Genomic DNA, 16,299 nt, shown 5'->3' with positions numbered 1-16,299 from the left:
TAATTTGCATATCACTCTTCGCCGTTCGCTGTTGACGAGCGCACACATACTTACGCCCTTTTTTAAACTCAAAATCAGTGTCAAAATGGTGTAGTTAATAAGCCTATATTGTAGTAAAAACTGCATGTAATGAAGAAATTTGTATTAAAATCATTCAAAAGTTCATCTGCATACGTTATTCAATCATCCAGTCATTAATCAAGCATCCTACATTCAAAATCCAAAAAGCAATTGATGCCAAAGTCTACATGGTCCTTCATCGAGCCAAATATACAAGAATCAAGCCCTAAAAGGAATCCAGAACGTTTTAACCAGCTGAACCGAAGAGTCAAGACATTTACCTACCTATTTCATTCAGACAAGAAATCAGCCATTATACATTTATGTGAAACAAAAACAAGCCGTTAAGTGCAAAGGATTGGTCGAAATTTAAGTGGAATTTAAGGCCGAAACGAGTGGTTAAGAGTGAGTTCTTTCCAAATTGTTACCATTATAGCGTTAACTAGGTACGTAAACCATTTAATTTTATACATTACAAATATTTCGTTGCAATTAAAGTTAAACTTAACGATAAATAGTACATATTAAAGATTTATTACATTACTGCATACTATTATGTGTATTTTTCATTGCAAATCAAACATTTAAATCGTAATTCATAAAATAGCAAAGTGCAATCAATTCGTAAATTTGAAATCATTAGTTGTTTATCACATCGTTGCATAGGTAGTAGGTACTTTGTCTCCAAGCGCGCTGTTGCTAGCCGGCCAGCGGCCGCGGTCGAGCGAATTTTTACGTAAACAAGTTATGCAATCAATAACTCATTAGGATTTAAATACAAAATGCAATTGCATTGCATTTGTTTACATGTTTAAGACTTATACAAAGTATTTTAACTAATCAAATCATATACATTTTAAAACATAATTTAAATCGATTAATTTATACAAAGCAATTAATATACAATTCATATACAAATACAATTCAATTACGATTCATATACAATTTTAAAATCATTTAATTAAGTTTTTTTATACAAGTAACATATTTTAACCTTTATTCCCATAGCCCAGCACAATGTCGGACTTAAAAGATTTAATACGTAAGCGTGGTGCAGTTAAGGGGAGGCTAACCAATTTCATTAACTATGTAGAAAAATTAGATTCGTTATCGTCATTACAAGTGATTGAACTACAAGCGCGTTTAAGCAGAATGGACGTACTTTATACACAATTTGAGGAAATTCAATCTGAAATTGATGTTTTAGTTGATGAAAATGAATTGGCCGTTCACTCCGCCGCCCGCACAGAGTTTGAAGATTTGTTTTACGCAAATATTGCCCTTGCGCAGGAGATCTTAAACGCCAATAAACCTGTTAAAAATTATGATAATTCGTCCAGTGACTCGTACGTTTCAGGTGACGCTGAGATGCACGCACGCACAAGCACTCGTGGTATTAAATTACCGACAATCCAGATCCCCAAATTCAGCGGTCAGTACGAGGCGTGGTTGGAATTTCACGATTTATTCGTCTCTTTGATACACGAACATAAGGCGATATCGGACATACAGAAGTTTCATTATTTAAGCGCATCCCTGGAGGGGGCCGCTGCGCAGGTAATCAAATCTTTAGAGTTTTCAGCTAGGAATTATCAAATCGCTTGGGATTTGTTGTGCGACAGGTTTGACAATAAACGTATACTTATTCAAAATCATATCCAAGCGCTGTTCGCTTTAGAACAAAATAAAAAAGAATCATATCAATCAATTCGTAAAATAATAGACACTTTTACTAAAAACTTAAGAGCCTTAGAGACTCTCGGAGAACCCACCACTTCATGGGACACTCTCATTATTTATATTATGAGTACAAAATTAGATTCAAGGACATTGCGGGAATGGGAAGAGCATAAATCTGATTTAAAAGGTATTAAATTAGATGATTTCACTTCATTTTTAAAAAACAGAGCCGATTTACTTGAAACATTACACATGAGTAACAATAATACAAATGTCAGCGCCAGAGCTGATCGATACAAATCTGCCGAGTACGTCAAGAGTCTCGCAGCAGTCACTAGTGCACCACAGCCAAAATATGCATCATACAATTACAGCTGCCCCTTGTGCAAGCAAAATCATCGCATTTATAGGTGTGAACAGTTTCTAGGACAATCTGTCAACGAGAGAGCAGAATCGGTGAGGAGGCTCAAGTTATGTGAGAACTGCCTCCGCCCCGGTCATCAGGCTCGCGTTTGCAGATTGGGCCCATGCATGAAATGTTCACAAAAACATAATTCAGTGCTTCATCCAGAAACAGCATTAGGATCATCTGAGCCATCAGTTGTGGGTGCGACGTCACTCTCATTTAAGCCAACAGGGCGAGGCGTACTCTCAACTGCCGTGATCCACATGTACGACAAGGACAACCACCGCCATGAAGTAAGAGCCTTTATTGATAATGGTAGCATGTCTTGCTTCATGACGGATTCCTTGTTACGTAAATTGCAAATTAAACACACAGAATTACAATCATCCATTATTGGATTAAATAAGCAAGTTTTGTCACATATCACAAAAAAGTGCAATGCAACAATCAAATCGAGAACTAGCCAATTTAAAGCCAACATGACATTCTACGTTGTACCGGAAATTGTAACTTTAAATTCAAATGTACCTAAATTAAACATTCCTAAACATGTAATACTGGCAGACCCAGAATACTACAACCCGTCCAGCATAGACGTTTTACTGGGCGCAGAAATATTCTGGGAGCTGCTTGAACAGGACCAAATTAGTTTAGGTACAGGTTATCCAATATTACAAAATACAAAGCTCGGTTACATTGTTGGCGGGCCTACCAGAGGGCTTAATCATAAACACACGAATTCAGTTGAACCAATACATTGTAATCTGATCGCGGACAATACAGTACAGGATCAGCTAGCTAAATTCTGGTGTCTTGAGGAGGTTCCGGATAATTCTAAGCAAGTATATTCGGTAGAAGAGCGTTTATGTGAACAGAATTTCGTGGAAAACTTTACTCGAATGCCAGATGGGCGATTTTCCGTCGCAGTTCCTCTCAAGAAGCCAGAATCATGCTTAGGTGACTCATTCAATCGCGCCAAACAGTGCTTCCTATCGCTTGAGCGTAGGTTAGCCAAACAACCACTATTAAAACAAATGTACACAGACTTCATGTCAGAATATATTGAACTAGGACACATGTCTGAGACTAGATCAGACACGCAAACCAACACTAAGCCATTTTATCTGTCACATCATGGAGTTTTGCGCGAACAAAGCTCCACTACAAAGCTTCGGGCTGTATTTAATGGCAGTGCTGCCACGAGTTCAGGGGTTTCATACAATGACCTCCAAATGGTCGGGCCCACTATACAGAGTGATTTATTATCAATTCTCTTGCGATTCAGACATTACCCATACGTTTTGACCGGAGACATTGAGAAAATGTACCGGCAAGTTTTAGTTCATGAAAATCAAAGGCATTTACAGCAAATTATCTGGCGGGATGATCCTACTAAAGAATTAAACATATACAAATTGAATACAGTTACATATGGGACAGCATCCGCGCCATTTTTAGCCGTCAGGTGTTTGAAACAACTTGCTTTGGAATGCCCAGATCCACAATTAGCCCAAATCATTAGTGACGACTTTTATGTCGACGACTTAGTGACAGGTGCTCAAACAAAGGAGCAATTAATAAAAATAAAAGAAGGCGTTTGCAAAGTTTTATCCGCAGGTTGTTTCAATCTCCGTAAAATCAGATCCAATATAGAACTATCTCAGTCAGATTCATGCCAAACATTGAACCTCGGCGACCAAGGTTCGTCAAATACCTTGGGCCTGGGTTGGTCACCACCTGATGATAAATTATATTATTCAATAAAGCAAAATGTTGAGCAAAATCCAACCAAACGGTCAATTCTGTCCGCCATAGGACAGATATATGATCCGCTTGGCTTATTAAGCGTATGCGTCATTCAAGCTAAAATCATGTTACAGAAACTTTGGTTATTAAAATGTAATTGGGACGATCCTTTACCCTCAAATATTGTAAATTTATGGCACAAGTTCCAATCTGAATTACGTCATGTACTTGATTTAAAAATTCCGCGCTGTGTCATCAATGACGATCCAAATAGCGTGATTGAAATTCACACTTTTTGTGATTCGTCTCAGGACGCATACGGCTCATGCTTGTACGTTAGATCGGAATGTAACGGACAAGTGGAGATCAAATTGCTATGTGCAAAAAGTAAGGTCACACCTTTGAAACCTACGACTATTCCGCGTACCGAATTGTGCGGTGCCCTTGTCGCTGCACGTCTGTCTGAGAAAGTACTCAAATCTATCCGTATACCAATAAAAAGATGTATTCTCTGGACTGATTCATCTATCGTTTTGGGTTGGCTCCAAACGCAACCTAATAAGCTAAAACAATTCGTTAAAAATCGTGTTGCTGAAATTCAAGAGCTCACTGCTAATCACGAATGGCGCCATGTGCCAACAGCTCTAAATCCAGCAGATATGTTATCTCGCGGAGTAAACATGTCAGAATTACAAAATTTGTCAATGTGGTGGAATGGCCCAGATTTTCTAAAAGAGGATGAAACGAATTGGCCTAAAAGTAACTTTGTAAAAAACAATTTTGAAATGCCAGAAATGGTAAGTGCTACAGCAGTCTCTTTAGACACAAATCACGGTTTAATTGACTACAAAAGATTTTCTAAATTACTAAAATTGAAAAGAGCACTAGCATATGCAATGCGTTTTATTCATAATTGCAGAAACAAAAACAGTAAAAAATCTGGACCACTCTCTACAGATGAACTACAAGATTCATTCACTTTACTCTTGAAATGGTCTCAAATTCAATCATTTCAAGAATATGATCAGTTAGTTAAAAAACAATCATTACCTTATAAAAACAAACTTCTATCGTTATCCCTATTTATGGACGACTTAGAACTAATCAGAGTAGGCGGCAGATTAAATAACTCACAGTTCTCATTCGATAAAAAGCATCCACTATTGCTTTCATCTAAACATACATTGACACGACTTATATTCCTCGCAGAGCATATTCGTTTAATGCATGCTGGACCCCAATTATTATTAGCATCAGTTAAAGAACAGTTTTGGCCTATCGGTGGTCGCAATTTAGCCAGATCTGTCGCACACAAATGCCTGAGGTGTTTCAAGCTACGGGCTCAAACAGTCAGCCCTATAATGGGTAATTTGCCTGAGCAGCGCCTCAATCCAGGTTATGTTTTTCAAACCACGGGTGTAGATTACGCTGGACCACTTCTCGCCGCTGACCGTAAGGGACGTGGATGCAAACTAATAAAGGTCTACGTTGTAGTGTTTGTGTGTTTCACCACTAAGTGTCTGCACCTCGAGCTAGTCACAAGTTTAACAAAGGAGGCATACATTGCTGCCTTACACAGGTTTATTGCGCGTCGCGGAAAACCAGCAACAATCTTTTCAGATAATGGCACTCAGTTCGTTGGGGCCAAAAATGAGCTTAAAGCTTTTCTAAAGCAAAACTCTTCCTCCATTTCCGAATTCATGGCGAATGAATTTATTGATTTTAAATTCATTCCAGCCTACGCACCTCATTTTGGGGGGCTATGGGAGGCTGGGGTTAAGTCTTTTAAATATCATTTAACCAGAGTTATAGGCGACTCCCACCTTACGTTTGAGGAGCTATACACAATTTTAGTCAAAATTGAAGCTACGCTTAACTCACGACCTCTATCACCAATGTCTTCAGATCCATCAGATCTTAATCCATTAACGCCAGGTCACTTTTTGGTCGGACGTCCTCTTACCGCTCTGCCAGTTCCTCCACTAGAGAACATAAATCCGACCAGATTACAGCGATGGGATCGCATTGAACAAATCCACCAGCACTTCTGGACAAGATGGCAAAAGGAATACGTCTCTGAGTTGCAGCAAAAAACCAAATGGAGGTCATGCAAAGGACACCTCGACACAGGAACGATGGTCATCGTCAAGGAAGATGCTGTGCCACCTTTAAAATGGAGTCTTGGACGTATCGTGCGCGTCCATCCAGGCATAGACGGAGTAAACAGAGTCACCGATATCCAAACACATCGAGGCATCATCAGAAGAGCCTTCAATCGAATCTGTCCTCTTCCACTTGATGACGATCCTGTTGAAAGCAAGACTTTCAACGCCGGGGGGCATGTTAAGGAACCCTAACTCACGGAGATCCGAGGGGAATGCACCGCGCGGGGGAGGCAGCCGCATCTAATTTGCATATCACTCTTCGCCGTTCGCTGTTGACGAGCGCACACATACTTACGCCCTTTTTTAAACTCAAAATCAGTGTCAAAATGGTGTAGTTAATAAGCCTATATTGTAGTAAAAACTGCATGTAATGAAGAAATTTGTATTAAAATCATTCAAAAGTTCATCTGCATACGTTATTCAATCATCCAGTCATTAATCAAGCATCCTACATTCAAAATCCAAAAAGCAATTGATGCCAAAGTCTACAATACTATTTAATGAAACTTGGCTGACCCCTAGCAAAATTATCAAATTGCCTGGGTTTACTGTAATTAGAAGAGACTCAAACCATCCCCATGGTGGTGTTGCAATTGCAATTCGTTCCAAATACAAGTTCAGTATTGTCAACACTTTATCACAGTACCATTTTCAAAATATATTAATTAATATTAACATTCATAATTTTTCTCTAGATTTGTTATGTGTATACGCTCCTCCACCTCCAAATGGTAAGTTTACTATAGATTCATTGAAAGATACATGTTCAAAATTTGTAAGTAATAATCGTTTGATAATAGGTGACTTCAACGCACATCACTCATCTTGGAGTTCAAGAGTCAATGATGGAAGGGGTAAAGCTCTTCATGCTTATGTGGAGAATTCTGACTTAATTTGTTTAAATCATAGAAATAGGATAGTATAGAACGACTGTCAAACTTCAAAAGTGTGACCAAAAATGAAATGCAAGTGTGTGCGTAAATTGTTTATGTGCGAACAAAAATAGTGATGTCATGTTACAACATATTAATAATCTATCGATGTTTAACTGCTTTATCGACTACTTTTTCAAATGTGTTTGTTTTTATAAAAAATGTAATAGGTATGAGTATTATATTATTACTACTATTAGACCTTATTAGCGCCTTTAGTACCTTTAATTTTCTTTTACAGCGGACGCATAGTAAATAACAATACTGATAGTGATAACCGAGGCTACAGTTAGCAGTCGTTACAGTCAGCATCAAAATGGTCAAATATATAGGTACACATGTGTCACAATGGTCAAATATATATTGTTACTTATTTTACAGTACATATGGAGCTACTTTACCGCACTAGTGCGATAATTAGCACATTACGTAACTATATCGAACATTTTAAGGGCCATATGTATTGTAATACATTTGCGAATAGTTAATTCGAAACTCGTGTCGACTTAAAATCGTATCGCCACTCATTGCGATTTTTTATTTTTCTCACCTGGTTTGGTCTTCTGGGACGTTTACTTACTTACTACTTACTCCGTTGGCTCAGCGACCCAAAATGAGACTTGGCCTCCGACACAAGACAGCGCCACTTTTCTCGGTCCTGTGCGACCTCTCGCCAATTGTCGACTCGAAGCTCGCGCAGATCCGCCTCCACCATGTCGCTCCAGCGATACCTAGGGCGTCCGATAGGACGTCCTCCTGCTAGGCGACCCAGGTACGCTCTTTTTACGTTTTTTCGTTTTTACTTGACCAAATTACTAACGTAGTCCGATCAAGCATTATGGAACGCGGCGCTGTCGGTAAAGCAGGTGACTCGCGTTGATAAAGCAGGTTTCTGTCGTATGCGGGTATGAGTGGTGTAACATGTGCAATGTCGTTAACACAAACACATGCTAAGTGTTAACAGTAGGCGCAAATAGTTGACTTACCAAAGAAAATTTGAATTTCGCGCCTTTTCCGCCTGACAAGTTGGGTTGGGTGTGTATACGCTGTCTTGTGTTTCCTTGTGTTGGCGGCAAAGCCGTGGAAAAGTGGTTAAAATGTAAGTAATGTGTTGGAAAGTGAAGTTTAAATTTATCGCTGAACATGTGCACCTTCAAAAAAGGTATTATAACAATCGTTATTATTTTAAGTCGGTTATAAAGGTTAATATCTTAATGATGTCTTGTGAACAACTAATTCCATACCTACTAATATACCGACAAGTTATCGATACAGTCATATGAACATTTTGTCAAGCCCTAGCGTAAAGTAACAGTTTAGGTTTTTACACAAAATATTCTAAATTATTGACTAATATCATGAAATATTAACACACAATTGAAGAAAAACTTATAATGAACTGTATAAATTGGCTTTTTACACTTTTTATGCTGTTAATTTGATAAAATATCGTTACGAAAATTTCGCTACGATTATCATAATTACCTGTGAAATGAGTATTTCCCTGGGTTTTTTGGCCCTGAAACACAACAATCCGGCACACAACATGACACCATCTTCACTAAATTACTTAATATTTATTTTTGATTTTGATTCTCGTATATTTTTAACGTTAAAAAATACGGCAATATGATTTTGGCCGCCTCGGCCGCCTTCGAATTCAAAAAATGGTTACGTTTTCTCATATGTAGTCTGCCTCTTTCACACTCGTGGCTTGTTCATATACGTGATGGCTTCCCTTTCGCACACTTCATCTGTCTGTCAAGCGAAGCGTATGACAAGTCTCTGGTTTAAATGATGGCACTATCACCACTTTTGCTCCGTTTGGCCAACAAGGTAATGTTCTGGATTTGGTATTCGCATCCCGAGCTCTTAGTTCTAGTTGTTCGGTATTTGTTCTTGATGATCTTCTTAGTAGTAATCACTTCCCTTTGCTCATTAGTGTGGTTTTTGACTCGCCCACTCATACATATTATTCTAATAACTTATTTAAGGGTCCAGGTATTAATCTTCAACAAGATGATAATTCGCTAGCTAAGGTAAATTTTAAAAAGCTTGACTGGTCTAAGTTTAGCAAGTTATGTGATGATAAATTTGAAGTTTTTCAATTTGTAAATAACCCTCTAGAAAACTATAAGAAGTATTTGAGTATTTTGCATGACATATTAATGACATTTCCTAAAAAGTGTTACCATCACACAAATAAATCCTTAAAAGCTACCCCGTGGTGGAATGATGAATGTGACCGTGTAGTTTTACAAGCTAAAATTGCCTTACGATCTTACAAACAATATCCTTCTATGGAGAATTACATTATATACAAAAAACTAGATGCTCTAAAGAAAAGAACATTATTTGAAATTAAACGCGTGAGTTGGTTGAATCTTTGTTCCTCCTTTAATCGTATGACATCGAGTAAAATTATTTGGGACCATATACGTAGATTTAAACATGCAAAACTGAATACCGTTTCTTCATCTTCAAATTTTTTTCAAAATCCTGATAATGTGACATTGTTTTTAGACAGAATTGTTTCCGAAAATAATCAAGTATCAAATAGTGACCTTAATGATTACTTTGAAAATCGTGGCTGCCCGGAGGCTCAATGGATGGTCAACCCATTTTCTATTAGTGAATTTTTAGCCGCATTAGAAAATAAAAAAGAAACTTCACCTGGTCCTGACTTAATTTCTTACAAAGTAATTAAAAACTTACCTCTTCATGCCAAGACAATACTCTGTAAAATATTTAATGATTTGTGGCAAAGTAATTGTATTCCCCCAACGTGGAAAATGCAACATGTCGTCCCGATACTAAAACCTTATAAGGATTCTAATTGTGTTGAGTCATATAGGCCAATTTCCTTAACATCTTGCTTTGCGAAAGTTTTTGAAACCATTTTAAAAAATAGACTTGAGTGGTTTACAGAAAATAGCAAAGTCATTCCAAGTACTCAATATGGTTTTCGGAAAGGTAAAAGCACGATAGATAACTTAAGTTGTTTAATTGGGGATATTAAGAACAATTTTCTTTCTAATCAATATACTTTGGCGGTTTTTTTAGACATCAAAGGGGCGTTTGATAACATAGATCACGCATACCTTATTAAAAGTTTATCTTTATTAGGGTTTCCTGGTCATATTTTACGCTGGTTATTCAATTTTCTAAACAATCGATCTGTAACTCTAAAAGTTAATAAATCTACATTAATAGGTTCTAAAGTTTCTACAAAGGGTACTCCTCAAGGTTCTGTATTATCTCCTCTTATATTCATTCTAAGTTTGGTTTGTTTCATGAAACAAATTCCGTCTTCTGTTAAGCACTTATTTTACGCTGATGATTTGGTTTTATATGTAAATTGTAATGACATAAAAAATGGTGAATCTATTATGAACAGTTGTCTGCGTAATATTCATTGCATATTAACAAATTCGCTAAAACTTGAGGTTAATGTTTCCAAAAGTTCTGTAATTCTCTTTTCTCAAAATGGATTACATTATCCTCAAGTTTTATACAATTCTAACGTTATTCCTGCTCAGTCTTTTGTCAAATACGTTGGCCTATTTCTTGATTATGATCTTTCTTGGAAAACTCATATTGATTCAATTTCTAAAAGAGCTGAACTGGGTGTAAACATATTGAAGTCGTTAACTGGAGTAAAATGGGGTGCAGACCCTAAGGTCCTTAAAACAATATATATCGCGACAATTAGAAGTCATTTTGACTATGGTTGTATGTTTTTTGCTGATGCGAATACCCATCTTTTAAGGAAACTAGATATTATCCAAAATAGGGCCCTACGAATTATTACGGGGGCTATGATGTCATCTCCAATTAATTCTCTGGAAATAGAGGCTGGCATTGTTCCTTTATTTGTACGCAGATGTTACATCACTGACAAGTATGTTCTTAAATTAGTTAGTCGTGGTAACGAAGTAATTTATAGATACTTAAATAATATCAATATTCCAAATTATAATTTAATACCGTTTCCTAATTCTTCTTCCATAAGTGATGCTATAACTTATTTAAACTTTGAATTTCAAGATATAGTGTATTGGTCTAATTTGCTTCCCTGTTTTGAACATGATTACAATGATATTATGCGAGACGTGGTTGTTGAACTGGTCAAATTTGAATCGAAATATGACTTTTTGGAGTTTCTTGATGATAAGACTGATTTTGTTAAGTTATATACTGACGGCTCTAAAACTAAAGATAGGACCAGTTTTGCATTTTTTGACTCTTTTTTGAACATAGGAAAAGTTTTTGAATGTAGTAGTTATTTTTCAGTATTTTCGGCTGAAGTATTAGGCATAATTTATGCTTTAGAACATATTCGTAATTATTATATAACTAAAAATAAGTTTTTGATTCTATCTGATTCGATGAGCGCTTTACAAGCGCTTAAAAGTAAATGTGTAAGTGCATCTGTAAATTATTTAATTTATAAGTTGAGAAGTTGTTTAAGTTCTTTGTTGAATAGAAATATTACTGTTGAATTTTGCTGGGTTCCGGGACATTCAGGAATTTTTGGCAACGAACTAGTAGACAAGCTTGCCAAATCTACAGAAGATATACAAGTTTGTGATTTAAAAGTACCTCAATCCGATTTAGTACCTTTTGTTAAAGAACTTATGATTAGACGTTGGAATAACTCATGGTCTAAATCCAAAGAAGTCAAAGGGAAATGGCTTGCAGAAATAGTCCCGGCACCCAGCTCCAAGTCGTGGTTTGAATACCAAAGAAAATATGTAGAAAGGGCATTTATTACAACTATATGTAGATTGCGCATTGGTCATGCTCGTTTTCCCGCACATCTTTTTAGATTAGAGCTAAGTGATTCTGCTGTTTGTGCACATTGTAATTTTGATGTATGTGATCTTGAACATATTTTTTTCCATTGTCCTTCATTTAATTTACAAAGGTTATTGTTTGTTGCTATGTGTATGGATACTGGTTTGCAAGTTCTGCCAAATTCAGTACAGGGCCTTATGAAATATCCACAATTATATCCTGTAATCTATCAATTTGTTACTCATACTATAGGTAGTTTGTAAATATTGTAAATATCTCATGTAACTATTAGATTCGTGTCTCATTTTTATGTGAATTAGTTATAAGTACTTATGTTACTTTTGTATTTCATGCTTGAGCTGATGGCCTAGTTGCCAATGCTCGTAATAAATTAAAAAAAAAAAAATCAAGCCTTTGTCATTTCGTTTTACGCAAGGCACCCCCGTTGTCTGTTCTCAGTAAAACTTGATACTCAAGCCGTAGCCATTTAGGTGGTGGTAATAACAGCGTCCGTTGCTGGAAGTCTTGCCACTGTGCCCCGAGACCTATTGGCGCAGACATTAGCAAAGCCACTGTCTTTTTCAATTAGTTTGTAAACATTGGTTGGTGGGCAATCTGTGTATTTGTGCGTAAAAATGTGAATGTGTGGGTTTTTATTAGGGATGTGGACTTGTCAATTTTAAACATGTTATACTTATATCGATAATCTCTACACAGCGGAACGGAACAGCGATTAATTGAAGCTTCGATATCTTCACTAAAAATTAACATCATAGAAATGCTAATAGCCGGGTCCACACAGAGCGAGCATGCGCGCAAGGCAATTAACTCACGCACAAAACGGCCAGTGTAGTGCCGAGGCGGTGCATGCGTTTTCCTCGCCTACTCGGCCGAAGCACGTCTACAGTTCTACACTGGCCGGTTTGTGCGTGAGAAAATTACGTCGCGCGTATGCTCGCTGTGTGAACCCGGCTATTAGCATTTCTAAGATGTTAATTTTTAGTGAAGATATCGAAGCTTCAATTTTATAATTCGCTGTTCCGTGTAGAGATCCGACCCGACTAATGGATAATGAATACTTTATGATGTAATAAAATTACTCAATTATTGCGGAAAACATATTTTAGTTGGTTTTGACCAGTGTACCATGGATTTGTTACTTGACTTGAATAATTTTAAATAGCACAGACTGAAACTGTTATTTTAAACGTCATAATTTCATAGAAGTTAGTCCAGTGGTGTATAACCTTTTTTGGGGTTCCGTACCCAAAGGGTAAAACGGGACCCTATTACTAAGACTTCGCTATCCGTCCGTCTGTCCCCAGGCTGTATCTCATGAACCGTGATAGCTAGACAGTTGAAATTTTCACAGATGATGTATTTCTGTTGCCGCTATAACAATAAATACTAAAAAGTACGGAGCCCTCGGTGGGCGAGTCCGACTCGCACTTGTCCTAACTATCTTTGTTATATACTACGTCGGTGGCAAGCAAGCATACGGCCCGCCTGATAGATCGCAGTGTTCGTAGCCTATGTACGCCTGCCACTCCAGAGTTACATGCGCGTTGCCGCCGTAACACTCCGCACCCTCGTTGAGCTCAGCAACCTTACTCACCGGCAGGAACACAATACTGTAGTATAAATAAAACAAAAGTGTAACCATCAATCAATAATGTAATGGATTTTAATACTTTAAAAAAGTAATTTATTTTATTTTTATACATCAATGTAAAAAAGAGACAAGGGATCTATTGCTCGAAGATGGCTCGTATAGTTTGTCAAAGGGCTATCTCATTTCAAACATAGACAGAGGGAGTCATACTATCTTTGTCTTACACTAGTACTAGCATCCAAAAGAAAAGGATGAGTATAGTTTTTATTGTTCTTATTTACTGACAAATTGGTTTGACCAACTATAGCATCTTTTCTAACATCACTGTCATATTCATCAACAATGTTGTACTATTATCATTCGTAAGAATAAAATAATATAAAAACAGTATTTATTAACACATTAAGCACGTAAAGTTATACTTATTATGTAGGCACATCCATAGGCACGTACACTACACATACGACACTCATACAATAAATGCAGTAGGTTATAGAACAGTGTTTCTTAACCTGAGGTCCGCGGACCCCAGGGGTCCACGAGTATATGTACGGGGGTCCGCCGCAGTCTCACCTATGGACCATTTAATAATTAAACAAATGGCATCTCGTCAAGCACTGAAACTTTTACTGCTTTTCTCAACCACATACTTCTGAGAATAGGCATTTTCTTCTCTTGTATACAGGGTGACCTTAGCCATTGGACAAACCCTGAAATCCCACGTAGGGTTACTTCTCAGGAATGCTTTGACGTTAATATTTTTTAAATTAGAACAAAAAAAAAAAAATTTTTTTAGAACAAAAGTTATTTGCAATAATCGACAACAAAAAGAATCACACTGTGTTAATCTTTGGCAGTGTTTTTGACAATTTATTCGAAATATTTGATAATGATGACATTTTTCAAAAGTCAGAAGCTTATTAGTGTCATAAATAAAAAAGATAATCAAAAAGGTTGAAGAAGGTTCCATACTATTCTTTGAGGATATTACCTTAGGAGTTACTAACACATACAGGCTGCTTCAAAGTAAAAAATGGTAATTTGTTAATTTCTTCAAAACCGCTACACCGGCTGTTATGATACTTTGTACACTGGTTCTAAATACCCTAATGCATATGTACATTTCGGCTTTGTCCAATGGCTAGGGACACACTGTATGTTAATAATAAATACATAAACAGATAACAAGTGGAATCTGATTTGATGCAACTTATAAGTAATAGTAACATATATCACCCAAATATTACCAACTTAGAAAAAACAGCACCATTTTTTTAAATATGCAGTGCTAAAATTTAAGTGATATGTTTTGCTGCTTTTTTTTATTAAGGGGTCGTTGGATTTCTGTATTTTTTCCTAGGGGTCCGAGGACAGAAAAAGGTGAAGAAACGCTGTATTAGAAACAACGATAAATTTATTTGTTTTATGTCATTTTGACAATTCGCTGTGGTGGACAATTTTGACAATCGCATTAGACGATTCAGGGCCGGTTGCACCAAACAGTGTCACCCTCACCGTTAAAGCGTGCACTAAATTTTATTGTATGAGAACTATGAGATGTTTCATATAAGGTGCTAACAGAGACTCGTATTTTTACAGCAGATATAGTTAATTGTTTTTTTTTTTATTACTTATGACAGCAAAATAATGTAAATAATCGTATATGATTTATAATTGTTACATTTTTGCTGAATTACTTTGGAAAAGTGTTTTTTAATAAAAAAAACATGTCAAGATCGCTTACCTTCTTTCTAATGCTAAAACGAACTATCTTATACCTTTAAACGAGCAATTCTTGTATATATACATATATATATTATTATTATATATATTCTTGTATATATATATATATATATATATTATTATTTATTATTATTATTTATTAATCAGGCAGGCAGTTGAAACAACTGATAGTTGCCTGTATCTGAGTGATCTTCGCTTAATATGTATTCTTTGCGCTGGTTAAGTATTTGTCTAGTCTGTTCTTAAACTGATTGACATTCAGTGCTGAGACCACATCTTCTGGTAGTTTGTTCCATGCTTTGACCACTCTGTTGCTGAGAAAATGTCTGCGGGGGTTGTTTTTAGACAGTTCAGATATTAACTTATATTGGTGGCCTCGCAGACGGGTGTTACTATTGCGCTTGTACAGGTCTTGAAACTGCTCTATATCGTAGTGTCCTGTCAGAATCTTAAACGTTTCAATCAGGTCTCCGCGCTCTCGGCGATCTTTTAATGTTGTGAGCTTCAGCACTTTAAGTCTTTCTTCATAAGACATGTTTTTTAGTTGTTTCGGTATTTTTGTGAAACTACGTTGCACTTTCTCAAGCATCTCAACATCTTTGACGAAATAAGGACTCCAGACTTGAAAAGCATACTCTAGGATGGGTCTAACATATGTCTTATATATCTTAAGCATGAGTTCTGGCGTTAGGATTCTAAAAGCTTTTCTAGCGAGGTAGATCAAGGATTTAGCTCTTTTGGTAATGGTTGTGAGATGTTCTTCCCATTTGAGGTTTTCAGTAATTTTGACTCCCAAGTCCGTTTGCACTTTAACTGGTGTAAGTTTGGTTCCTTCTAGGGCGTAGCTAAGATGTGGATTGCGGTTACCAACTTGTAGCACTGTACATTTTTCAGTATTCAGACTTATAAGCCATTCCTTTGACCATTTTGCTATCTCGTCTAGATCTTTTTGGAGTTGGTCGAAGTCGTGTAGAGGGTTAGAAAATATCTTCGTGTCGTCGGCACATGTATATGTATATATATTTCCGGGATCTCGGAAACGGCTCTAACGATTTTGCTGAAATTTGGTATATGGGGGTTTTTGGGGGTAAACAATCGATCTAGATTAGTCTTATGTTTGGGAAAACGCGTGTTTTCGAGTTTTCATGCGTTTTTCTT

The 16,299-nt window shown here is 36.7% G+C and overlaps 1 protein-coding gene across 1 annotated transcript; it reads left to right on the top strand.

The window, feature by feature from the left end:
* Window positions 1-11,090: 11,090 nt before the first annotated feature.
* Window positions 11,091-12,190, top strand: LOC133532448 (uncharacterized). The gene has a single exon (XM_061871123.1). The coding sequence runs from the start codon at window positions 11,093-11,095 to the stop codon at window positions 12,047-12,049; it is 957 nt and encodes a 318-aa protein (XP_061727107.1). The 5' UTR covers window positions 11,091-11,092; the 3' UTR covers window positions 12,050-12,190.
* The last annotated feature ends 4,109 nt before the right edge of the window (window positions 12,191-16,299 follow it).

Source organism: Cydia pomonella, chromosome 27 (assembly GCF_033807575.1).
Source record: "Cydia pomonella isolate Wapato2018A chromosome 27, ilCydPomo1, whole genome shotgun sequence".
NCBI lineage: Eukaryota > Metazoa > Arthropoda > Insecta > Lepidoptera > Tortricidae > Cydia > Cydia pomonella.
The sequence above is the reverse complement of the archived record's forward strand: the minus strand, read 5'-3'. Positions and strand labels throughout refer to the sequence as shown.

Bases quoted from the DNA above. Each gene is read 5' to 3' on its own strand.
- LOC133532448 (XM_061871123.1), top strand. From the start codon at position 11,093: ATGCGAGACGTGGTTGTTGAACTGGTCAAATTTGAATCGAAATATGAC.